Source organism: Penicillium manginii, assembly GCF_028828005.1.
Source record: "Penicillium manginii strain IBT 31320 chromosome Unknown utg000002l:1.0-5564898.0:1.0-5567710.0, whole genome shotgun sequence".
In the NCBI taxonomy this organism is placed as follows: domain Eukaryota; kingdom Fungi; phylum Ascomycota; class Eurotiomycetes; order Eurotiales; family Aspergillaceae; genus Penicillium; species Penicillium manginii.
Window position 1 is genome coordinate 1444288 of NW_026643103.1, and position 21961 is coordinate 1466248.

At 50.4% G+C, this 21961-nt stretch overlaps 9 protein-coding genes across 9 annotated transcripts; 3 read left to right on the forward strand and 6 right to left on the reverse strand.

Annotated features, from left to right (window-relative positions):
• Nucleotides 1-147: 147 nt before the first annotated feature.
• Nucleotides 148-1036, forward strand: N7533_001835 (uncharacterized protein; the record flags this gene model as incomplete). Its single annotated transcript, XM_057098485.1, has 3 exons — nt 148-601; nt 673-765; nt 825-1036. The coding sequence occupies 3 exons, from the start codon at nt 148-150 to the stop codon at nt 1034-1036; spliced, it is 759 nt and encodes a 252-aa protein (XP_056963621.1).
• A 431-nt stretch (nt 1037-1467) lies between these two features.
• Nucleotides 1468-2450, reverse strand: N7533_001836 (uncharacterized protein; the record flags this gene model as incomplete). Its single annotated transcript, XM_057098486.1, has 2 exons — nt 1468-2263; nt 2359-2450. 2 exons carry the CDS (start codon nt 2448-2450, stop codon nt 1468-1470), a joined length of 888 nt encoding a protein of 295 aa, XP_056963622.1.
• A 562-nt stretch (nt 2451-3012) lies between these two features.
• On the reverse strand, nt 3013-5268 carry N7533_001837 (WD repeat protein; the record flags this gene model as incomplete). The annotated part of the gene is made up of 1 exon (XM_057098487.1): nt 3013-5268. The coding sequence occupies one exon, from the start codon at nt 5266-5268 to the stop codon at nt 3013-3015; it is 2256 nt and encodes a 751-aa protein (XP_056963623.1).
• A 553-nt stretch (nt 5269-5821) lies between these two features.
• pmp47 (putative peroxisomal membrane protein Pmp47) lies at nt 5822-6924 on the reverse strand (the record flags this gene model as incomplete). Its single annotated transcript, XM_057098488.1, has 3 exons — nt 5822-5937; nt 6002-6723; nt 6803-6924. 3 exons carry the CDS (start codon nt 6922-6924, stop codon nt 5822-5824), a joined length of 960 nt encoding a protein of 319 aa, XP_056963624.1.
• A 1153-nt stretch (nt 6925-8077) lies between these two features.
• On the reverse strand, nt 8078-9604 carry N7533_001839 (Rab family GTPase YPT1; the record flags this gene model as incomplete). The annotated part of the gene is made up of 3 exons (XM_057098489.1): nt 8078-8272; nt 8389-8616; nt 9578-9604. 3 exons carry the CDS (start codon nt 9602-9604, stop codon nt 8078-8080), a joined length of 450 nt encoding a protein of 149 aa, XP_056963625.1.
• A 32-nt stretch (nt 9605-9636) lies between these two features.
• On the reverse strand, nt 9637-13440 carry N7533_001840 (M1 family metallopeptidase; the record flags this gene model as incomplete). The annotated part of the gene is given in 12 exon segments (XM_057098490.1): nt 9637-10231; nt 10296-10508; nt 10566-11008; nt 11065-11135; nt 11203-11480; nt 11493-11500; nt 11574-11671; nt 11730-11847; nt 11917-12138; nt 12206-12630; nt 12724-12893; nt 13202-13440. 12 exon segments carry the CDS (start codon nt 13438-13440, stop codon nt 9637-9639), a joined length of 2880 nt encoding a protein of 959 aa, XP_056963626.1.
• A 276-nt stretch (nt 13441-13716) lies between these two features.
• Nucleotides 13717-16331, forward strand: N7533_001841 (TFIIH/NER complex subunit SSL1; the record flags this gene model as incomplete). Its single annotated transcript, XM_057098491.1, has 4 exons — nt 13717-13931; nt 14016-14351; nt 14441-15168; nt 15718-16331. The coding sequence occupies 4 exons, from the start codon at nt 13717-13719 to the stop codon at nt 16329-16331; spliced, it is 1893 nt and encodes a 630-aa protein (XP_056963627.1).
• Nucleotides 16332-16768: 437 nt separating this feature from the next.
• N7533_001842 (DUF5572 domain-containing protein) lies at nt 16769-17397 on the forward strand (the record flags this gene model as incomplete). The annotated part of the gene is made up of 2 exons (XM_057098492.1): nt 16769-16947; nt 17019-17397. The coding sequence occupies 2 exons, from the start codon at nt 16769-16771 to the stop codon at nt 17395-17397; spliced, it is 558 nt and encodes a 185-aa protein (XP_056963628.1).
• Nucleotides 17398-18219: 822 nt separating this feature from the next.
• N7533_001843 (Pumilio-family RNA binding repeat-containing protein) lies at nt 18220-21096 on the reverse strand (the record flags this gene model as incomplete). Its single annotated transcript, XM_057098493.1, has 8 exons — nt 18220-18442; nt 18503-18593; nt 18651-18930; nt 19000-19049; nt 19102-19627; nt 19689-20756; nt 20810-20920; nt 20986-21096. 8 exons carry the CDS (start codon nt 21094-21096, stop codon nt 18220-18222), a joined length of 2460 nt encoding a protein of 819 aa, XP_056963629.1.
• Between the last annotated feature and the right edge of the window lie 865 nt (nt 21097-21961).

Here is a 21961-nt window from a genome sequence, read left to right on the forward strand (position 1 = left end):
TGTGGCCCATCTAAACCGCACCCATCTACCTGACCATATCTATACTGCACCCTTGCACCTCTGCCATTTGCTTGGCCTTGCCTTGCTATATTGCCAGCATCGGCCTCACTTCCCAGTTGACACCCCACATCACCCACCACCACCACAATGCTGGTCCTCATCTTTGCACTGCTCTTTCAGCTCGCAGCTGCATCCCTCACAATCAACATTCCCCCCTCCACAAACCTCCCAAATCCACACGTCCTCCCCGCAACCACCCATGCCACCCTCACCACCCTCCCCCAACATGGCCGACAGGACCATATCCTAACCACCTCCCTCACCCGCTCCTCAACCCTAGTCTTCCGAAACATCCCCTCCGGCGAACCCGAGTCCTATCTCCTGGACATCCGCTCGAGCGAGTTCGTCTTCGCCCCTTTCCGCGTCGACGTCGCCGCCGACGGCTCCATCCTGGGTATCTGGGAGACATTCCGCGGTAATCCGTGGGACAATCGCGGTGCAGAGAAATACGTCGTCGACGTTGCCAACAAGAAAACTACCAATGTCGTCGTTGAGGCAAAGGTGCTGGGTCGAAAGGGATTCTATGAGGAGCGAGCCAAGTGTGAGTACTTTGTGGAGATGCATCGCGGCCGAAAATCAATCGAGTTCTTTTATTTATTAACAAATATATAGTCTCACCCCTCAGCCTCGTCAAGAACCCAATGATTCTCCTCGCCATCGTCGCTCTCGTCTTTACCCTCGGCATGCCGAAGCTCATGGAGAACAGTACGTTTCCTACCGCGCATATTCCCGATATCCCGCGACTAATTCCCTTTGTTTTCTAGTGGACCCCGAAATGCGCGCTGAGTTCGAGGAACAACAGCGCTCTTCGCCTATCTCCGGTGCTAGCAGCGCCATGGCCGGCGGCGGCTTTGATCTGGCTGGTTGGATGGCCGGTGCCACACCTAAGCCCAGCCCCGCTGCTAATGCAGAGGGCACTGGCAGCGGTGCTGGTGCGACGGGTCGAGACTCTGGATCTGCGCGGCGACGTGCTTAGAGGGGTCATTTCTAGGTAGTTATTGTCAGGGCCGAACTTAAAAGGTTGGTATTCAAGTTGATAGCTTATCGGATTTCTACTTGGTGATGTACAGTAATAAGCCAGAATAACTCGATTGACAAATTGCTCATATAACCAACCATAAACCATGATACATCGCACGGAGAAAAGAAAAGAAAAAAAAAACCAGGCAGGAAAATCAACAGTTTACCACCTATTATCACCCAGATTATGCACGCCAACGCAACCCAGGCAGAATCAAATTACAAGAAACCCACAAGTCCATTCCATTCCATAAAGGGAAAGCTAATACTCCCACCCTTTGAAACACACTCAGAACTAAGATGAGTTAAGATGAGACGTAACACCATCCCATCCCACAAGCAAATCAAAGCAAAACAAAATCATGGGACATAGGACCTTACTCCTCTCTAAAAATCATCACCACCTCCAAAATCCCCACCACCACCATCATCATAACCCCCATTATCATAATTCTCATGATCCTCATGATCATCAATCGCGTCCGCAATCAACATCCCACCCAACAACCCACCACCAACACCAAGAGCCGCCGCCCCGGCCGTCCCCATGCCACCCCCAGTCCGCCGCTGCGGCTGCTGCTGATAATACCCCTGCTGAGGATATCCCTGCTGCGGATATCCGCCGTATCCCATAGGCGGGCCTTGCGCGTATCCGCCGTACTGTTGCTGCTGCGGGTAGTACTGCTGTTGCTGCTGTTGCTGCGGGTAGTACTGCTGCTGCTGTTGCTGGGGGTATGGTCGGGAGCTAGAGCCCGAGCCGGATGCCTTGCCCATTAATTTACTCAGGAAGCCGCCTTTGCTGCGCTTCTCGGGCAGTGGGGACTGGGATTGGGATTGGGGTTGGAATTGTTGGGAGCCGTAGGGGGGTGTGTTGGATGGCTGGGCGTTATTATTATTGTAATAATCTGATGAAGAGCCTGGTCCGACACCGCGCGTTCCGCGGGCGTCTTCTTCGGCTTGGAGTTTGGCGGCTAGGCGGGCGTCGTCGTCCGTGCTGGCACTGGTGCTGCCGTGGGGTCCTTGGGGGCCGTTGGCGGGGTTGTAGGGATTATTTGAGGACATTGCTGCGCTCTTCTTGTCTGTGTTTGCGCTTGCTAGGGCGGATGGGTCGGCCGGGCCGCTTTGTTCGTAGGGTGGGAGGTCGTTGGTTGTTGGTGGGGGGGCCGGGCGGCGCGGAGGTTGGCTGGGGGTTGTCCCATTGTGATGTTCCGGTTGAGAGGTTGACGAAGAACCTGGGTTTGTTAGAGGTTGAAGTTTAGTTTGAGGGGAGGTACGGACCAGGCTTTGTAGCGGTCGTCGTATTGGGCTTTCCAGCCGTCTGGGACGGAGGGTGGGGGTGGGCCTGGAGGCGGGGCGTAGGAGGATGACATGGGTGTCTCTGTTTGTGTTTGTTTGTCACCTGGTGGATGTTGATGGAGGGAAGATGAAGATGGTGGGGGAGATCTGAGGGGCTGTTGGATTGCAGGATTGGGAATTGGAGGGAAGAGGAGGTGGATAGGAACGGGACTATAAACCCTTGGCTCTTTGGAGTAAGCGGGGACATTCCCACGCAATTGGTGGCTGTGCCCGCCATTGTGGCAGTGCGACGTCATTCTGTTCTTGGTACTTCTATTTGGAATATTTCACGGAACACGGTGAATTAATACTCCTGCCTATTGGGATCCAACCAATTGTGGCCTTGTTTCCTCTACTTTCGCCGCTTTCTAGGTGCTAGGTGGCTGGATGGGTGGTACTAGTAGAGTAAGTGGCGATCTGCCCCGTTATACTATCCTGGCAGGCTGAGATAGTGGGAAGCGGTGCGATAGAATAACTTAGCATAGTCATTAAAATTCGATATTCATGTCCGACGTAAATAACTTGAAAAGAAGCATAAGCGATAAAAAACAATCACACCTGCTCTCTCTCTCCTCACAAACCCACATATTTCTTCGACTATTCTTGCACCATCAGCCGACGAGGAAGATTAGCATCAACGAAGCTGTTCTCCGGCCACCAGTAATCTTCTTCCATATCCTCATTGTATGTACAAGTTGTACACGCCGACAAAGCTTCCTTGCATAATAATCCAGTCCCAGTTTCAGAAGTCAAGTCAATAACAGGTGCATCGATCGTTAAATCGATAGCTGTATTGCAACTCGATTCAATCGTCAGATCAATGATTACTTCGTTTATCTTAGTGATAACAGCGTTCAACCCTTTCTCGCGTCTTACTTTCCGCCCTGTTTTTGCTTTTTGTTTCGTTGGCCTCTTCGAAGCTGATGATGGGCAGCTAGAGGTCGAGCTCAAAGTCCCGCTTTTGTTGATGCCGCCGCCGCCAGTGCGATCTTTCTCCCGCTGAAGGTGTCTAGCAAGCTGGGAGCGAGCCTGCGCAATATCAAAGTATCCTTGAACATTCGCCTTTGCTTCATTGCTGAGGCTGTGTCGATAGTTGACAGGGGGTCCGTCGAATTGGCGTAGTCGGTACTCCTCGAGTAGCGGGATATCTCGCAGAACCTGCTTTTGCTCCTGCTCCTGCTCAATGCCTCGAGCCCAGCCAGCAAAAGGCCCAGAGTACTGCGGTCCTTGGATCGGGCCATAGATTGGGTGTAACGCTAGTTGACCAGAGTGTAAGAGCTCGTTCGCATAGGAATCAACCGGTGACGATTGATGCTCAGAGCTCACAGAAACAGGAGCGTGAAAGAATTCCATCTCGGCCGGTTCAGGATCCGAGCATGGCCCAGATGAGAGAACGTGAATTCCACCACCAGCTTCGCCGATGAGAAGATGGGACTTATCGTCCGAAAAGAGCCCTCTCGTTATCCCGGCGCCGAATCTCGCAGTCTCCCCCACGCATACATCTTCAGGGGCGCGTAGGATGTCCCACTGTTTCAGAACGCCGTCTGAACTGCCAGTGTAGAACTGGTCAATGGTTGTACCCCACAATGCAGCGCCAACGCCGTAATCCTCGTTCTCCAGCTGGTATCCCCCGACTGGGAGCACTGAGGGTCCATGGGATAGTGTGTGGAGTACCTGCTCGGCATTTCGCTCATCCCACACATATGTATTTCTATCGGTGCAGCTCGCAGTTACATACGGGCCGCTAGGGCAGAATGTCACCTGGTTGATGTCATATGCTGGGCAAGGAAATCTGTTGGTGATCACTGATTTGTTGCTCGATAGATCATAGACCTGTACTGATGTGCGGAAGTTGCGAGGAAGCATTAACCCTAATGTTGAGCTTGCAGTCGCAAATTGTTCCTCAGTGGGGTGCCAGGCGATATGAAAGATGTGCTGCGAGTTCGGTAAGACCCTCCGGGTGGATATTGTCGATTCTTCTATACCCCAAACCTGGAGATGGCCCGCAAGAGCTTCTTGGAGCTCATCATTTCTTTCCGCCATACCCATACCTCCCACTAAGATGCGTCCCATGGCAGAGCCTTGGCCCCAGGCAATATCTGTGGCAACTAGATCAAGCGCTTTTTGACGAGGGGCTCTCTGGATAGGCAGCGGCATGCAAATAGGGTTGTGTTCGTCTCGAAGATCCCACAGGGAAAACGACTTGGAAGCAGTTGCCAGCAGATTTGGAGCATGCGTGGAATAAGCCATAGATATGACCTCCGAATCGTGCTTCAAGGTTTTGACACAGGTGGCACCTTGTTCAATATCCCAGATCTTGACGGTCTTGTCGTAACTCGCCGTGAACAGCTGCTGTCCAATCCATTCCGTGTGAGACACTGTTGCATGTTGGTGATGATCTTCGAAATGAGCAATGCTCTGATCTGAGTTATATGTTATGTAATGGCCAGGGAGTTCAGTCAATGAATTTCGCGTGAGATTGCCGAGAACGAGGTTGTTTTTGCGATTGTAGTGATCCTGCGAAATGGCTCCCGCAGCGAACCTCGTCCCATCCTCCGACCATGCAAGGCTCATTACATCGTCCGATGCGCCTTTCCACCATCTCCATGGCATGAGCTTGGATACCAGTGTAGAATAGACTGGAATGTCGAGTTTTCCATAGATTTGTTGAAACAAATTTCGGCCACGCTCTGGGGAGTTCGGGCTTATCAGACGTTGGTAGGTAATAGATGATGGCAATTTGGAAGGTATCAGGGAAGAAGAACGCTTCCTACTCGGGTGGTGGGCGAGTGGCCAAGAGGTTCGAGTTTGTCGAGACACTCTTTCATTTGGCGATGTGACTTGAGAAGCCATAATAGTCTATAGCAAGTTAGAAAACAGCCATACAATAGTATACACCGTGCCCTCTTACCGGGAGGTGGAAATATCAAGCTGAGCTAAACCTTGGGAGGTATGGCTCAAATTGACGAGCATGAGATACTAAAGTGCATGAGACTCGGAGTGTTGAGGAGGTTGAGATCTCTTGGGTGCTAAAGCGAACTGGAAGTGTGGAAAGTGAGGAAGGAGTGAAAAGTTGCCGCATCCCACCTAGGCATCTAGTAAAAGTACATAGTAAGAGTACACATTTTAGAAACATTATAAATTCGAAACAAAAGAAAACAGAAGATAGAGGTATATCGAAAAATAAAATATATTTACAATCTGGCAATCGTTGGTCTGGCCGTAGCTCACTGGCATGAGCCTCTGGCTTCTGAGCTTCTCAATATCTCCCACTTCACCACAGTGAGAGGAGCGAAAGGGACAGACAGTTTCCTTTTCCAAGGGTGATAGTCGTCTCGTCAAGTCGAGGAACAAGATAGCGTCAAGGTGTTTTACCCCGAGCGAGATATCGTGGTTGACATCTCATCTACTTACCAATGGCCTTGCGCTTGCGCATGGAAACCATCGTATCATAGAGAACATCCTTGAAAGCAAACAGGAACGCAGCAGTAATAGCACTCTGCGTAACCTTAGGGCCAATTCCTGCATGATAAAAAAAACATTAGCACACTGTCCACAGTACAACCACTTCCTCTCTCAAACTCACCCTTATAAAGACCCTTCCACCCCTCCTCATTAATAATCCTCTTCAAGCTCCCATTCAAACTCTCCTTAGGCCCATCCTTACTAGCCACATGCGCCCGACTCTTGATAGTAATATACGGATAGGTAATACTAGTAGCGAGGATCTTCCCCAAAGCCCCCAGATAAAACGCATCTTTAGGCGTCATCCGTCTGCGCCGCTCAACCATATTCTTCAACTGCTCGAAAATCGTATACTGAAGAATCGGGTTGATAACAAGCACAAGCGCAGGCAGCACACCCGCAAACAGCGCCTTAGGCCCCTCCTCCCTCAGCAGCTGCATCAACGTGCTAAACGTCGAGGCTTTGACTTTCTTCGCGCCGGGGAGAGCCTGCTCCTCGTCGGACCGGCGCGCCGTCATGCGCGTATTGATTACCCAGATCGGGTTGGTGATTAGGACGGTTGCGCTTCCGGCAATGGCGCCGGCGATCATGGACTCGATTGTCGTGAGCTTCTTCGCGCGCCCGGCTTTTAGGGCTGCGGTTTCAAAGGTCGAGCGCGTCCATTCGTACCAGTAGTAGTAGACGAAGTTGGTGACGCTTATGCCGAAGAGCGCGGACTCGAGGCCGGAATAGAGGCCGGCGATGCCTTCGCGCTGCACGATGCGGCGGACGGCGTCTAGGGCGCTGGAGTGGGCTCGCTTGGACTCGACTTGGGCTCGGGTTGAGAGGGTGATTAATGGGTAGCTGAGAGTGGATCCGTTAGTTGGGTTTCCGGGGAAGAAGGATGGGGATGGGGATGGGGAGAGCGCGGGGTAGTTCGTACGTCAAGACCATTGAGAGAATTCCACCTCCGGCGCCGGATAGGGCGTGGGCGATGTTATCGCTTTGCTGGATGGCTGTGGAGGGCGCTGGTGCTGGCGCGGGCTTTGCTTGATGTTCAGACATGATGGTTGATTCCGAGTGGGATTCCGAAGGATGGTAAATGTGTTGCGGGCTTGAGAGGAGCAGGAATTACAAAAGGGTGTTGTGTCGAGAGTCGGGAAATGTGAAGGAGCGGATGTGTTAAGGAGGTGAAATCCAAAAAAAAAAAGCCCCTAATGTCTTGTGTTCAGGAGAAAAGGGCGCGATAATGATTCGGCTTGGGGGGAACGAGGGAGTTCATGACGTTTTGCCGAGTGTTGTGCCTCGGCTGCGGTCAACTCCACCGGCTGGCATTCCGAAATGGCTGTGACAGTGTCAACTTCGTATTTTAGTCAGTCGATCGTATATGTCCCCCTTCCACATGGAGAATTAGCGTAAAGCTGAGGCACAAATATCCCCACTGGAACATGTAACTGGCATTTTGGACGCTAGAAGGGTTAGTTATGAAGCCGGCCCCGAGTCTTGCATGTGATTAGATCAGATCCCTGGGCTCCACGGCCTTGCTTTACAGGGGACATTGTCATATGGTCATATGCCAAACGGTCGAGCCTCTATAGAAAATGTCCCAGAATTACGGCCAGAAAGTGTAGAAAACAGCGCGATTCTCTACAAGTCCTAGGGAACGAATTTACAACAGACTGATTCTGATACGATGTAGCAAAAAGAGGAAATCCGAGAGAAACACAACAGTCGTCGCCATTAATTCATTCATGAAGAGATGAATCCAACCTACAAGACAAAAGAAAATAAGAAGAGAATAAAGTAAAAAGGAGGTCAAGGAGGTAAAGGGGGGGTGGAGAACAGGGAATGAAGGGCCAAAACAGATCAGATGCGGCCAGGGAAGAGAAAACACCGGCGGTAATCACGAAGCAAATCGAAGAACGATAGAACGCAGGGCCGTCTAAAGCACAGGAAGAGAGTAGAAGAGAGGAAGAGCCTTCCCGGAGCGGTGGCGCGGCACCCGCAAACCAGTCAGCCGCAAGCCTGGCCGAGTCCTGCCTGTCCTCGGTCGTCTGGGGGATACCGACTGTCGCACGCAGGTGTGTGACATGGGAAAAGTAAGCCTGGTTAGCCGATGAGATTACCACGCCCGCTTGGGGAAAACCCTCATTCATGATGTAACATTGCGCCAAATGAAAACACCGCAACTGCACAGGGTCAGGTCAGGTCATATCGTCTAGCAGCAGCCGCCAGCGGATCCGGACTGGACGCCCTGGCCTTGGCCAACTTGCACAGTAGGCTTGTTGTTGACGGTGGCTGTTCCCATGCGCTCCTTGATCTGTCGGGCCATTGTCAAGAAAGCCTGCTCAACGTTGGAGGCGTTCTTGGCAGAGGTCTCGAGGAAGGGAATTCCCAGGCTGTCAGCGAACTCCTAAAGGGAAAGAAGAAGAAAACGTTAGTTCATGTTAAGTTGGCCGGAAGGCTAATCCCCGAACTGATGCGGGGGTGGAACAAAGGGAGCTGGTCCAGGTCCAGGTGCAGACATACCTTCGCAACAGTGTACTCCACGACCTTCTTGTCCTCCATATCGCTCTTGTTGCCGACAAGCAGCTTGTTGACACCCTCGGTGGCGTATCGATCAATCTCTTGCAGCCACTGCTTAACGTTGTTGAAAGAGTCCATGTCGGTCACATCGTACACAACACAGATACCGTGGGCACCACGGTAGTAAGACGATGTGATGGTACGGAAACGCTCCTGGCCAGCAGTGTCCCACTAGAATAGAATGCGCGCGTTAGCTTGACGGCTCAAACATCCATATCCCATCTGAAGAGTCGGTTCTCATACAATCTGAAGTTTCACAGTCTTGCCATCGAGTTCGATAGTGCGGATTTTCTGCGACTTGCGTTAGCATTGCTTTGTTATTTCACCGGCAGCCCCGCGGGGACGGGACCCCGAGTCAGCTCAACGTACAAAGTCAACACCGATAGTCGAGATGTAACTCTCGGTGTAGGTGTCGTCGGCGAAACGAAGCAGCAAGCAAGACTTTCCAACACCGGAGTCTCCGATGAGGAGGAGCTTGAAGAGGTAATCGTATCTATTTCGGTGAGGTTAGGTAAGGCTGATCGGCGAGATGGGTTGGGGTTGCGATGGTGGTGGGACAGCAGGATGGAGATACTCTGTAAATCAAGACACATGTTAGTCTGGTCAACTTTAAAGAATAACATCAACCCCAACCTCAAACAGGCGCGGGCGATGCCAAAGGACGAGTTTGGGTGGCGGAGCCCGGTCTGGACACGGAGAGGGAGGTTTCAAAATAAACGGAACAGTGGGACTTACCACTCGGGGTTCATGGTGATTTGGTGTGTTGAGGAATCGAGCAGAAAGTCCAAAGCACCAGATCAGGTCGGATATAGCCAAGAGACAAAAGATGAAAGATGGGGTGTTGGTGGAGGGGACTGAATGATGAACGCCTGAAATGATAGGAGGTGCAGGAGGCCAGGCGCACCTGATGTGCAGCTTTGTTTCAGCTGCCACCGCCTTTGAAAGGATCCCCGTGCACCACTTTGGACCAACAGTCATACAATCTTGATTGTATTAGAGTATTTACTATTATGGAAAAGCTGATGAAGGAAAGCTGTTGGAGAACGCTGCCAGTGCTGAGTGCTCGTCTTTGATTTGCTTGAAAAATAACTACATGACCCAACCTCCCCACTCAGCCTCGTGCGATCCTCACTTGCTCGTGGCAGGTGATCCCGATCATCGCAAGCTCATATTACTCTTGCCACTCCTTATTCATGCATATCCGTGAGATCGCAACCATTCCAGAGCCAGAGCTTGATCGCGTTCCTTGTAGGAAGCGTTGGTCCGGATATTATCCGACACAATAACAAGAGCCCGAGCATAAGCACCAGTGTTCTTACTCTTGAAGAATTCAGCGATGTCATCGCCGATCTGGTGATCAGCAAACTTGGACAGACCCATGCGAATGAATCGCTCAAAGACAACATTGTTGGACGACAGACGTGTCTCCACCATGTCCCAGTTTGTCTTGATATACTCCCAGAGCAGATGACGCATCTTGGCATTGGCGGCCAGGGAAACTGCGCCGTTATGGATATCTTGGATCGCCACCTTGTCGGAAAAGACGAAGTTCAGGTAATCTTGCACCAGCGCAGCATCCTTGGTACGGCCCATGGCAGACAGACAGATCTCCTTGCCATCGACGGAGTCCGTTCGGAGGTATTCCTCCTTCACGGCATCGTATTCCTTACGACCACCGTTTGAAACGTTGAGGCTGAAAATTGCTGAGCGGAGGTTGGTGTGGATGGCGGTCTTGTCTTGGCCGGTGGCCCAGAGGTCGAAACGGCGTTTGGCCTCGGCGATGGTGCTGCGCGGGTGAAGAGCTCATTAGCAATTATAGCAAACCAGCAAAGAAGCAAGGAAAAACTAACCTAGGGTTGCCGCTGTTACCGGTCATGGAAATCAGGAGCTTGCGAAGTTGAATGACGAGATAGTCTTCATTGGGCTTGAATTCCCAGCCGACTTTCTCGGCCGTCGGGGTAGCCAGCTTTTGAGTGAACTGCTTCAAACCAGCAGCGACCTGCTCGTTCTGGGCGAAAACGGAGCGGAGGTTCGCCAAAGAAGAAGACACTTGGGACCAGACACTAAAATTCAAGTCAGCAATTGCCTCCTGTAAAAGATGCCTTCTTAGTGTGACTTACAGGTAGTTCGATTCATCCTTGAATCCCTCGAGCAAGGCCAAAAGAGCTGGCGTGGTGCCCTCGCCAGAGACCGCAAGAGCAGCAGCATCTCCAAGCAGTCCGATCTTGTCCTCGGTACTCAGAAGACCAAGGGACTTGCCCAACTTCTCAAGGCGTGCAGGAGGGTAGTTTGTACGGTAGAATCCAGATAGATCCTTGTTGATCTTGTAGAATCCGTCACTGCCTGAACCTGCAACGGTTTCGGACTTCGCGGTAAGGGCACGAGTGTCCACATTGGCCAGCTTATCGCCAGATTTGATACCGAGGGGAATCCACCAGGTGGTTTCGTCCTCCTCGGGCTTCGCATCGCCAGTAGACAGGAATCGGTTCTGGCGGACGCTAATCTGGCCAGGTTCTTCCGCGACTGTAACGACGGGGAATCCAATCTTGCGAATCCAGGGATCCTAGGCTGTGTCAGCTGCAACGTTCCTTTGATCTGGGGCGTGTTTGCTCAAGTTACCATAAATCCGTGAACATCTTGTCCCGAAGCCTTGCTCAGAGCGGACCACAGATCATTTGTGGTGGCATTTCCTTGAAGAAAGCAGCCGTTAGTTAACAGCCAAGCCAATTTAAACCCTTCGATTATAAAACCACATACCGTATGCGTGGGACTTGAGGTAATCGGCAACGCCACGAAGGAATCTCTCTTGGCCGAGATGAACACTCAGCATGCGGATGACAGAGCTTCCCTTCAGGTAACTAATGTGATCGAAAATCTGGTCGACTTCGAGAGCGTTGCGAACGGGCACCTCAATTGGGTGAGATGCGCGCAGCGAGTCGAGATGGAATGCTTGTTGAACACCTTCAGCCTGTGGTACAATGTCAATAATGATCTTAGGGTAAGCAGGAGATACCTCGGTTATTGCGTACAACAAACTGAGACCAAACGTTCCATTCTATGTATATGTGTTAGACCACCTTTGACGTTTTGTGCTTCATATGATGCTTACCCGGATAGAAATGATCAACGGCCAGCCAGCCAACCCAAGTGGCAAAGCCTTCGTTGAGCCAAAGCTCGTTCCACCAATCCATGGTGACAAGGTTACCGAACCATTGGTGGGCCAGTTCTATAGCAAGAATATTAGACAAGAATGTATTTCAGTAGAAGGTTTGGCTGGTGCATACCGTGTGCAACCACGTAGGCGATGCGGTTCTTGTAGCGATTGTCAGATGTGCCTTCGTCGAAGAGAACAGCCGTTGTCCGATATGTCACGAGACCCCAGTTCTCCATGGCGCCCATGGCCTAGGAATTAATTAGTTAGAACTAGCTTGGATGCGTAGAATAAGGTGATGCAGAATGGAAAACGCGTACAAACTCGTGCACGGCCAAAAGGTCAGCCTTGGGCAAAGGATACTCGATCTCGAAGATTTCCGAGAAATAGTCGACGGTGCGGTGAGCACACTCCAAAGCAAAACGAGCCTGGTCCTTCAAGCCGCGGGTTGTGTAGACCCGAACGGGAATACTCTTGCCTTTGTACTTGCGCTCAGTCATAGCCTCAACATATTCGAAATCACCCACTGCCCAAGCAAGAAGCTAGATAGTATAGTCCTGCATTAGTAGAATATTCAATGGCTTGTTCGTTTCAACCGTGGTGACTCACGTATGTGCTCATAACCGGGGTCTTTTCGAAAGTAACAAACTTCAAGTCAGCATTGCTTCCATCTCTCTCCGACTTGACGGGCATATTGCTGAGTGCAGTCTGGCCCTTGGGGATTTCGATCTCGAAATCGAAAGTGGCCTTAAGGTTCGGCTCGTCAAAGCAAGGGAAAGCCCTTCGAGCATCGCAAGACTCAAATTGAGTGCTCAGCATGTAATAGAAATCTCCCTCCTTGGGTGTGCCAGGGCCTGCTTCCCCGATGGGTGTGTACTTGGAGCGGTAAAAGCCCGCCATAACGTTATTCATGGTTCCAGTGAAGTTGATGGAAAGCACAACGTCCGACGGCGTAAGGTCCTGAGAGAACTTGAGAGAAACACGCTCCGAGGTCTTGTCATATGAAATATCGGTTGCCTTTGCCAGTTGGGCTCCTGAATAGATGTGATACCCAAACGTCAGCTATCTGCACAGGCTGTTTTTTCGAGGGGATATATCGAACGACGTGATTTTCCGCTATCACATACCATCTTGGCCGAAAACTTCCGCACTTTGCACGGTGATATCCTTCGAGTTCAGAACAATTTCCTTGGTGGCCCGGGTGATCTTGGTATCGACTTTGATAATACCCTTGTACTCCCAGGATCCACCGAGTTGCAGATCGAAGAGAGAAACATGGTAGTTAACAGGCTTGGCCCTATAAAGCACCGCATCAGTATAGACTCATGTGAAATAAAAGTTTTCATGAGCTCAAGATGTGCAGGACTCTGCACAATGCCACAAGTGGATCAAATAACATCGATATCGGCTCACTGCCTGATGATCTTCCTAGATAGCAAGCTCTATACATGACAAGAGCAAGCCTCCAAAAACAGGCAATATCGGATAGGGTTCCACCGGATCGACTGAAATGCATAGCCAATATAATCTTCCAGGTATTTCCACCGTTTCGATGGGGAGAAAAAAGGTGCGGGGTTGTTTTCCATTTATGTCGCCATCACTTACACGTCGGGGAGGGTATCTCGATCGGAGGACGCCATCATGCGAACTTCGGCGGAGCAGTGTCGAACAGGAGTAATTGCGAAAAGAGGTCTGGAGGTAGGTAATGAGATTCTGGGACGGGGACGTCGAGGAATGCTTGACGGTAAAGAAGAAAAGAAAGAGGGGGAGGGGCGGAGAGCGACTCGGTGACGGACCTCGAGTGCAGCGCGTCTCGACGCCGCAATGGATCTTCTCCCCCACATCGCGGCGTTAGCAACACGGTTACCCTCGGTCTGTATTTCCCAGTGGGTTCTCGCAGGTTGACCTTGGAATACCCTAGTACCCTTGAGTTGCTGTCTCAATTATCAATTTCTCAAGGGGAGTTTATCATTCGAGGAAGGTGTCTCGTGTCTCTGCCGGAGCTCCGTCGGGAGCTTGGACCTTTGCCGCTAAACTAAGACTTTACTAGCGATTATCCTCCTTTGAACCCGCTCCCTTCACTCCGAACTCCGAACCGATCTGGCACAACTTCCCCCGCCATGGCCGACTCCGATGAGGAATATGTGGGAGATGTGACTGAAGATGAGGATGATCTTCAGGTCTCCCGGAACGATCGGACACGATCTGGGAAAAGGAAGCAACGCGGTGCTGCGGAGTGGGAGCTATCCAGGACTTGGGAGACCTTAGTCGAAGGCGCAGATGGTACCATCAGCTCGACGGTAGAGGGTCTGCTAGAGGCAGGCAAGCGGAAGAGGTAATTCAGATCCAGATCCTTGGCCATCGTCTTCGTCTTCGTTATACCCTCCGCAGACTGCTAATCACCTTGGCTTTGGCGCAGACTGTTGAAAGATACCACCCCTCTACAACGCGGCATCATACGACATCTCATCTTGATCCTAGACCTCTCACAGTCGATGTCGGAAAAGGATCTCCGCCCAACCCGATACCTCTTGTCCCTACGATATGCGCAGGAATTTGTCCGGGAGTTCTTTGAACAAAACCCCATCTCTCAACTCGGTGTTCTGGGCCTGAGGGACGGTTTGGCCTTTCGCGTCAGTGACATGAGTGGAAATCCGACAGAACACATTACCTCCATTCAGAATCTCAGACCACAGGACCCCAAGGGTCTTCCAAGTTTACAAAATGGACTTGAGATGGCCAGAGGCGCTCTTTTGTACGCTTCTTTTCCTTCCCCAACCCTACAGCCTTACCCCATACCGGAAGCCATACCACTGGAGCAGAAAGCTGACTCTTGAATTATAGCCACACGCCAAGTCATGGTACTCGGGAGGTATTGGTTATCTTCGGTTCTCTACTTTCATCAGACCCCGGAGATATCCATCAAACAATCAACACCCTAGTCACCGACAAAGTACGAGTACGAATCGTCGGACTAGCAGCACAAGTCGCCATCTGCCGAGAACTCTGCACAAGGACCAATGGAGGCGACGAAACGGCGTACGGCGTCGCTCTGAACGAACAGCACTTCCGCGAATTGATGATGGAAGTGACAACGCCTCCGGCAGCGTATTCTGAAAAAAGAACCGCCAGCTCCCTACTGATGATGGGTTTCCCATCACGGACCGTGGAAGCTGACCCATCGCTCTGTGCCTGCCACTCAAAGCCGTCCCGGGGCGGATATCTTTGCTCTCGCTGCGGCAGCAAGGTCTGCAGTCTACCGGCTGAATGTCCATCTTGCGGACTGACTTTGATTCTTTCCACCCATCTGGCGCGCTCTTATCACCATCTTTTCCCGTTGATCAATTGGGTCGAAGTCCCGTGGAATCGGGCTTCGATAAGCTCGGCTTGCTTTGCTTGTGGGCTTCACTTCCCGCCGGTGCCGCCGGAAGATCAGTGGCATACGGCTGAGAATCATGCCAAGGGGATGAGTGCTAGTAGTCGGTACGAATGTACTGCTTGTGGAAACCATTTCTGCATCGACTGCGATCTCTTTGCCCATGAGGTTGTTCACAATTGTCCTGGGTGTCAAAGTAAGAGCATGCGTGTTCCTGGCAATGCAGCGATCACATCTGATGGGATGGACACGACGGCATGAGGAGTCAGGGTGAAAGTTACTTTGTGGAAGGTTGCATATTTTGGCGTCGTTAAAAGGATTTCGTGGAATTGATTTGGGTTGGGGGTGGAGTTCAAGTTCGATATTGCACATACATACAGAAGTTTTTAAACAAGACACCCTACAATATACAGCATCAAGAAGCTATTTTAGGCTATAAAATCTCAACAGAATTATATGCTTCAGGATTGGTTTTTTCTATAAGATTTCCTGAATCCAACAAGCTGTTCTGAGGACCGGTGATAAATGAATACTTTCTTTCCGTGATCAAAAAATGACGCGGTCACATTTTGGACCGAAAATCCTTAGAACTAGAAGAAAAGAAAAAAAAAAGCCTCACAAACCAAACATACAACCGTATACCCCGCGATTCAAATACAAAATGCAAAACGCCAGGGCTCGTGTCTTGGAGCTCCTATCTACTGACCCCCCCTCGATCCAACCGGCCCCTCCTTCGAAGAAACAGAACACGCATGGGCCAACTCCCCCGAACCCATCTACACCATCCCCTTTCTAAAGGTCTGGGACGAGAATTCAGGTAGTCGCCCCGATGACTCGAATAGACTACAAGCCCGTTTGTCCCAGCAAGCCTTAGGCTCGCGACAAAGCCGCGAAGAGGCCCTAACCACACATGCCGAGAAGTGGGAATGGGACCCAACGCCATTTATCTCGTTCAATTCGTCGGTTGCGGGTTTGCGGCAATTTCAACTCCTCGCCCGGAGTTGGTCACCATTCCCTGCATGGCTTACTGTTATCAATCCGAATGTTCGTATCGCTAGGGGCCTGCCTATGATCAAAATGGACGAGGAGATGAGATACTATCAGGTGGATCCGGATTGGGGGGACTATTCGTTGTATAGGGATGAGTATCTTTGTCTTTGGGAGGTTACGCCTGAGGAGGTTGTAGGGCACTGGGAGTGGAATGAGCTTATTAATGATGCGAATTGGTATGAAGATCTGATTCTTCCTGCTTTCAATGCTCATAATGAGGAATTTCTGCGCGGTAATGAGATGAACTTTGATATGTCGCCGTTACGACGGGCTTTGCCTTGCTCTGAGCTGGGATATCCCACAAATTAGACTCGTTATCTGGTGGAAGTTGGAAATGGTCAGTGGAGAGAATGAGCCGAGTAAAAGTGAGACTTATGAGGGCACACATGATGGATTGGAGGAGTTCAATACAATTTGTGGGTACATAAATTTCTGGACAACTCATGTGGTGAAATGCTGGCTCATGAGAACTTGAACCTTGACGAATCTGTAACATAAATAGCTTAGCCTTGCTGAGATTGATGGCCTTAATTGCTCCTCAACGCTGTATATTATAGTGTAACCTGCACGCCGTCCTGGTAGCTATGTACTAGTTAGTATGCAAGGTACCTTATGCGGGCATCTTATCGCAGGAACCTCGGCACCCCCGATTACCTTAACCCAGCCCAGCCCATCTCCGACATTGCCCCACGTCCCCTCCGCATCTCACAGACCCAACCCCAACACCAAAACCAAACCCAAACACCATGACAACCCCCTCAGCCTCGCAATTCTCGCAATTGCACACCTACAATTTCTCCCAAGATGCGGAATTCGCAAACGGCCTCGCCATAATCCTAGGCCACCCCGAAACACCCGCCAGCGAGGCGGAAATGAATAGGGAAGATGATCTCGTACTGCAGGCTAAATGCTTCTTCTTCTCACGGTGCGCTTCATCTCCTCTCCGTCCTACGCCTATGCCTCTGCGGCTCACCGCGATACTAATACATGCAACAGAAAGGCAAATGTTTCGCCGCCGATTAGCTTTGCGGCTTATAAAGCTTGGTTGGCTTCGCTGACGGGGCAAGAATCAGACACAGGGGTGTCGCAAGCAGGCGAGTCGGCATCATTGGAGTCAGATAAGCATACCCCGGCGTCCACGTCCGCGTCCGCCTCCTCGGAGCCTGCGTATCCGACCTCGTTTGCGCATATTGTGGAGTTGATCACGACTGGGCAGCCGATTCCGGGGATAGAAGAGATCCCGGATACGGTTTTAGAGGGCCATGATCTTGTTACTGAGAAGCCGAGGCGTCGAAAGCCTTGGGAAAAGGATGAGATTGTGGCACCGGCGGGGGTCGATGAAACTGAAACTGAAACTACAACTAGTGCTGTTTGAAATCATCCGCATAATTTGGCTCTTTGTGATATGATACAAATGGGTTTCTTTTTTTTTTTTTTCTCCATAGAGACAGAAGGGAAGGATGAATAGAGCTGTCATTATAAAGATATTGGTTTGCTGTGACTGGCGTAACAAGCAAAGACCAATCTCAATCCCCCATCGCTGGATGGATAGAATATACTAATAGACAACAAGAATCGAATCCTTTTTTTTTCGAAAATCAATAGGTAGAGGCGACGCCAGGGAGTTCCAATAATAGTAGCGTCCACTGGAGACAAATAATATGTATGGATGAATAACATCTCAACCATCCTGGTCAACCAAAGCTCCGGTAGGATAGACACCGAGTAGTTAGTTGCTTCGTATGCAGAGGAGATACAAGTCACCATGATAGGCAGATCGTTGATCGTTGAACTGAAAGAGAGAGGACTGGTACATCAGATGATGCTCGTCACCTGAGATGCCCTCCTATAAAAGACTCTGGAGTGACGGAGACAGGCGAAGGAGCAAACCAAATGAATAGATCGGCGGGCAGGTCTAGTTATCGAGATTGGATTGGATGAAATAAGCAGGCGAATAACACAATCACAATTCTTTGATTGAAGCATGTGGTTGTTGCTAGCGATTCTGTAGGAAATTGGATGGGTGGCGGCGTAAGAAGGGAAGAGGTTCGAGAAATAACGAATAGGTAAGATGAATTGTGGTGTAGTACCATCCATTCGGTTGCAATGTCTTCTTTCTTCTTTCTCTTTCCGGGCGTTCATTTTTGTTCTCCGAGAATCTGTAGCGAGGATACCTTCAAGGTAGCCCTATCACCAACTAGCGGAATGGCACATAGCCTGGATTCCACTGATTCCCACGGCCAAACCGACCTCCACTTTGCTGTGAGGACGAGGATGAAAACCGCTCTTCGTTGAACTGATTGAAGCGTCCGATCTGCATACCAGTTCCAGGACCAGGTCGAGTGGTGTGTGATGGGTTGCAGCATAACATCGCAACACGAGATCCAAACTTGGATCCGCGAAGGGATACCATGTGTTTTCTATGAAAAAGTGTCAGCTGTCCGTCGGAATATTGGGGATGAAGTAGAAAAGAACCATACCGAATATGGGTTGCAACGAGCTCACGTTGGCAGGGCGCAGCATTCATGAGAATCCATTGGATCAAGTAATTGCCGTACTGGTCACCGGCAACTGTTTATCTGTCAGCATAGTTCAAGCAACAGTTGAATAAGCGGAAGAGGAATATACTGTCGATTAAGGGCATGCGAGGCCTATCGGTACGGCCTGTGCATACTCGAGAAAGGTAATGATCGAGAAAGTCTGAGCCTCCGATCTTCAAGCATTTCTCGACAATCTTGGATGCAAACTGGTCCATGCTATATTCAACAGCACAGTGAAGCACATGATCCGTAGCTCGACTTTTATCGGGCGGGGCACCGTGCTCGCAAATGTGTTGGATACACCAGTTTCCGAATTGGCCGTGAGCGAGTACGTCTATCTTTGCCAGTACCTCTTCAATCGCCGGTCGCTACCAATTGTCAGCTCTCCTCTGGCCTCATTCTGTCAGAGGAATCGAGGTTTCGGGGGTAAACATTACCTTCTCTTCCTCCACACAATTCTCGAAAATGTTCTGGACCACCAAACTCCCTGTTTCACCCAGTGCAACTTCGTGCCACATTCCCCGGAGAGCCTCATTCACTTTGGCCATGATTTGAGGGGGGGTTACTACTCCAGCGGAGCTCAAAGAGCTTTTGCCAAACATGGCAAGCATAGCGGTGAATAACCGTCTCGGGGATCCGGCGAAGAAGCTCATGTACCATCATTGCTTTGTTCTCCTCTGGCACGCAGTCAAAGGCTTTCTGGATAACATGACAACCAAATGGATCCATGCTTAAGGTAAGTGTGTTGCCCCTGATGGCATTGGCAATGGACACGACTTGTTCGGAGGTGCCGTGTTCAAAGCAGCGCTGGATGAGGAAATTGCCAAACCGATTTACCATGAGCGGATATGCCTGACTAGCAATGGCCTCGATGATATCGAATTTTTGTTCAGTTGTGCCGACTTTGAGCTTCTGCTGAAGGAAGATGGATGCTTGTTGGTCATTACTGCAAACGATCTTGTCAACGATGTATTTCCAATCGCAGGAGACGTTCTTATCGAGGAGACGTCTGTAATTCAGGGGCTCGAGAGGTGATATGTACGTCTGGGTCGAGCTTCCGGCGGTCTAAATGAATTCTATTAGTACAATTTTGTTGTTGTCGATTTGAGACCAGCAAGAAACTGACCGATGGAGGTGGAAGTGACCATGGGCTTGCCTCAGGGCTGCTAGTTGTGAACTCCGTAGCTGTCGGAGATAGTGCCGTTCCAGCTTGTCGGGCGTGATAGGGAAATGAATACATCCCAACTGCTTGTATAACGCTGGAAGATCTAGTTGTGGAAGAGATGGGGGACTTTGGAGTCGAGTCTCCGGTCGTCGCCTCGGAAGTGAAGCCAGACCAGGGGTTGCTTGGGGGTGGAAACATAGTCCCAGCATGATTTGCTGGAGCGAAAGAACGACGGGGGATGGGGTTTTGCACTTGCAATGGACTCTGAGAATACCGAGGCTGTTCACCTGGAGAGCGTGCACAAAATCCGTATACACCAGCAGAGGGGTTGGAAGGTACCCTCTGAGCTTGCATGAGCGGAGACGTATAAGAGAATCCCGTGTTTGAGCCACCCCAGGGCTGTTGAAACTGCGCTGCGGTGTTTGCCCCATGGCGAGAGTCTCCGTAAACCTTTTCGAACGGAAGCTCGCTGCTTGCAACACTGTATGCAGTTTGACTACCCTGGGTCCAAATCCCACGAGCGTGATTGTAAGTGCCAGCGGATAAGATGTCTGAGACATCGGACTGCGAGTCATCATGCGGACTCCAAGTATCTTGGAGCTGACCAAACCCGGGGTTTGAGGCATTGAAAGCACTCTGTAAGTGACTTATGGTTTGATCTGTGACATCACGAGCACCAAAGTCGGCCTCGGAGGGAGGGCCGAGGGCTTGGTCTAGTGTATGCTTGATAACGCGTGATTGAGCCAACTCCTGTTCCTGCAGAGCAATCTTGGAGTTTGCAACGAGTAGTTGCTGTTTGAGTCGTAAAAGCTCTGTTCCACCATCTGATGTGTATGCTTCTGCGGCCTCCGTCGATGCTGTAGTTGGCAATGACTCCTTCGTTGGGATGATTTGCGGCGAGCCAGCAAATCCATCCGCCTCCGAGACCATCCCGGAACGGCCTTGCGGGGAGAGCTTTGCCAGGATCTGCTCCAGCGGAGAAGGTTTGCTAGCCAAGGATCCTACCTTCGGATGCCCTAACTTTTGCTTCTAGGATTGTCAGATCTCCGGGCTTTCATACTCAGGATCTGGGGGAAACAAACCTTGTTTGAAGAAGATTCAATTTCTTCTCCGCCAGAAGGCTGGCCAAATACCTGCCTCTGTCCCTGGGGTAGCTCAGAGGAGCTGTTGTGGCTGGACGAATGTTGGTGACCCTTCAAGATCGAGTCAGAATAAGCAATGACACGCAGGTCCAATATTCCCGTATCAAGTGACTCACCGAGGGCTCGCATCCATTGATTATGCCTCGCATTTCAACATCGCTAGGAGGGGAATACCCTTCTCTGTTCACGCGGCCAAGCATGGAGGGAACGGCTAGTGTAGACACCATGGTAGTCGGTGGCCAGGATAGCAAACAGTGGAATGGGAGTGAGAATCACGCAAATTCAAACAGGCTTTGAGTATAGTGAAACCAGTAGATTCGGACAGTCTTGGATGTGAGAGACAAAATATCACAGTGAGTGAGGTATAGGAGGAGGAAGAGGGTGGGCGGGCGAGAGTGGAAGAGGCCGGCAGCGGGGGAGACGGCAGCAACGAGCAACGAGCAGTGAGTGTTTCTAACAGGCAAGTGCGCAGGGACAATTTACTTTAGATCAGAAGGAAATTGCGTCTGAGAAAATAGAAACTATGACTGAGTTGTGTAAAATTATACAGTGAGGGAACTGTCTCATTTGGTCCGATCAGCATGAAGATCAAATTTGGGATCTTGATAAGGCTGAGTAGATATTATATACCTTAGGTAGTCGGAGCCATTGTACATTTATGTACAATTTGTTGAACAAAGTTTATCTGAAAAATAAAACTTCAATCAGAATTATTATTAAAAAAAAGGATCGTACGATCATATATTGGCGAGAGAGGTAACCGCAGTGGAAACATTAGTAGTATGTATATAGTATGGATGAGAAACTAAATAGAAGTGGACTGACTAAGCCTACCTAGATGCAATGGGACAAACACCCGTGTGTCCCAGGCCTCGCCATGGCCGCTTACTGGAACTAATATCTTGATAAGTATCTATATACCTATATTGGAAGCTAGTAAATATACCTAGGTATATGTGCAGGAAGTATCCCTGCATGCATGCAGTATACTTTGATGCTGAGTGTTCCTGGCTCCACCCGTAAATTACCCATTCTAGTAGGTAACGGTATTCACATGACCCCCTTGCAAATCCAGGTCCAGCCAATCGATAC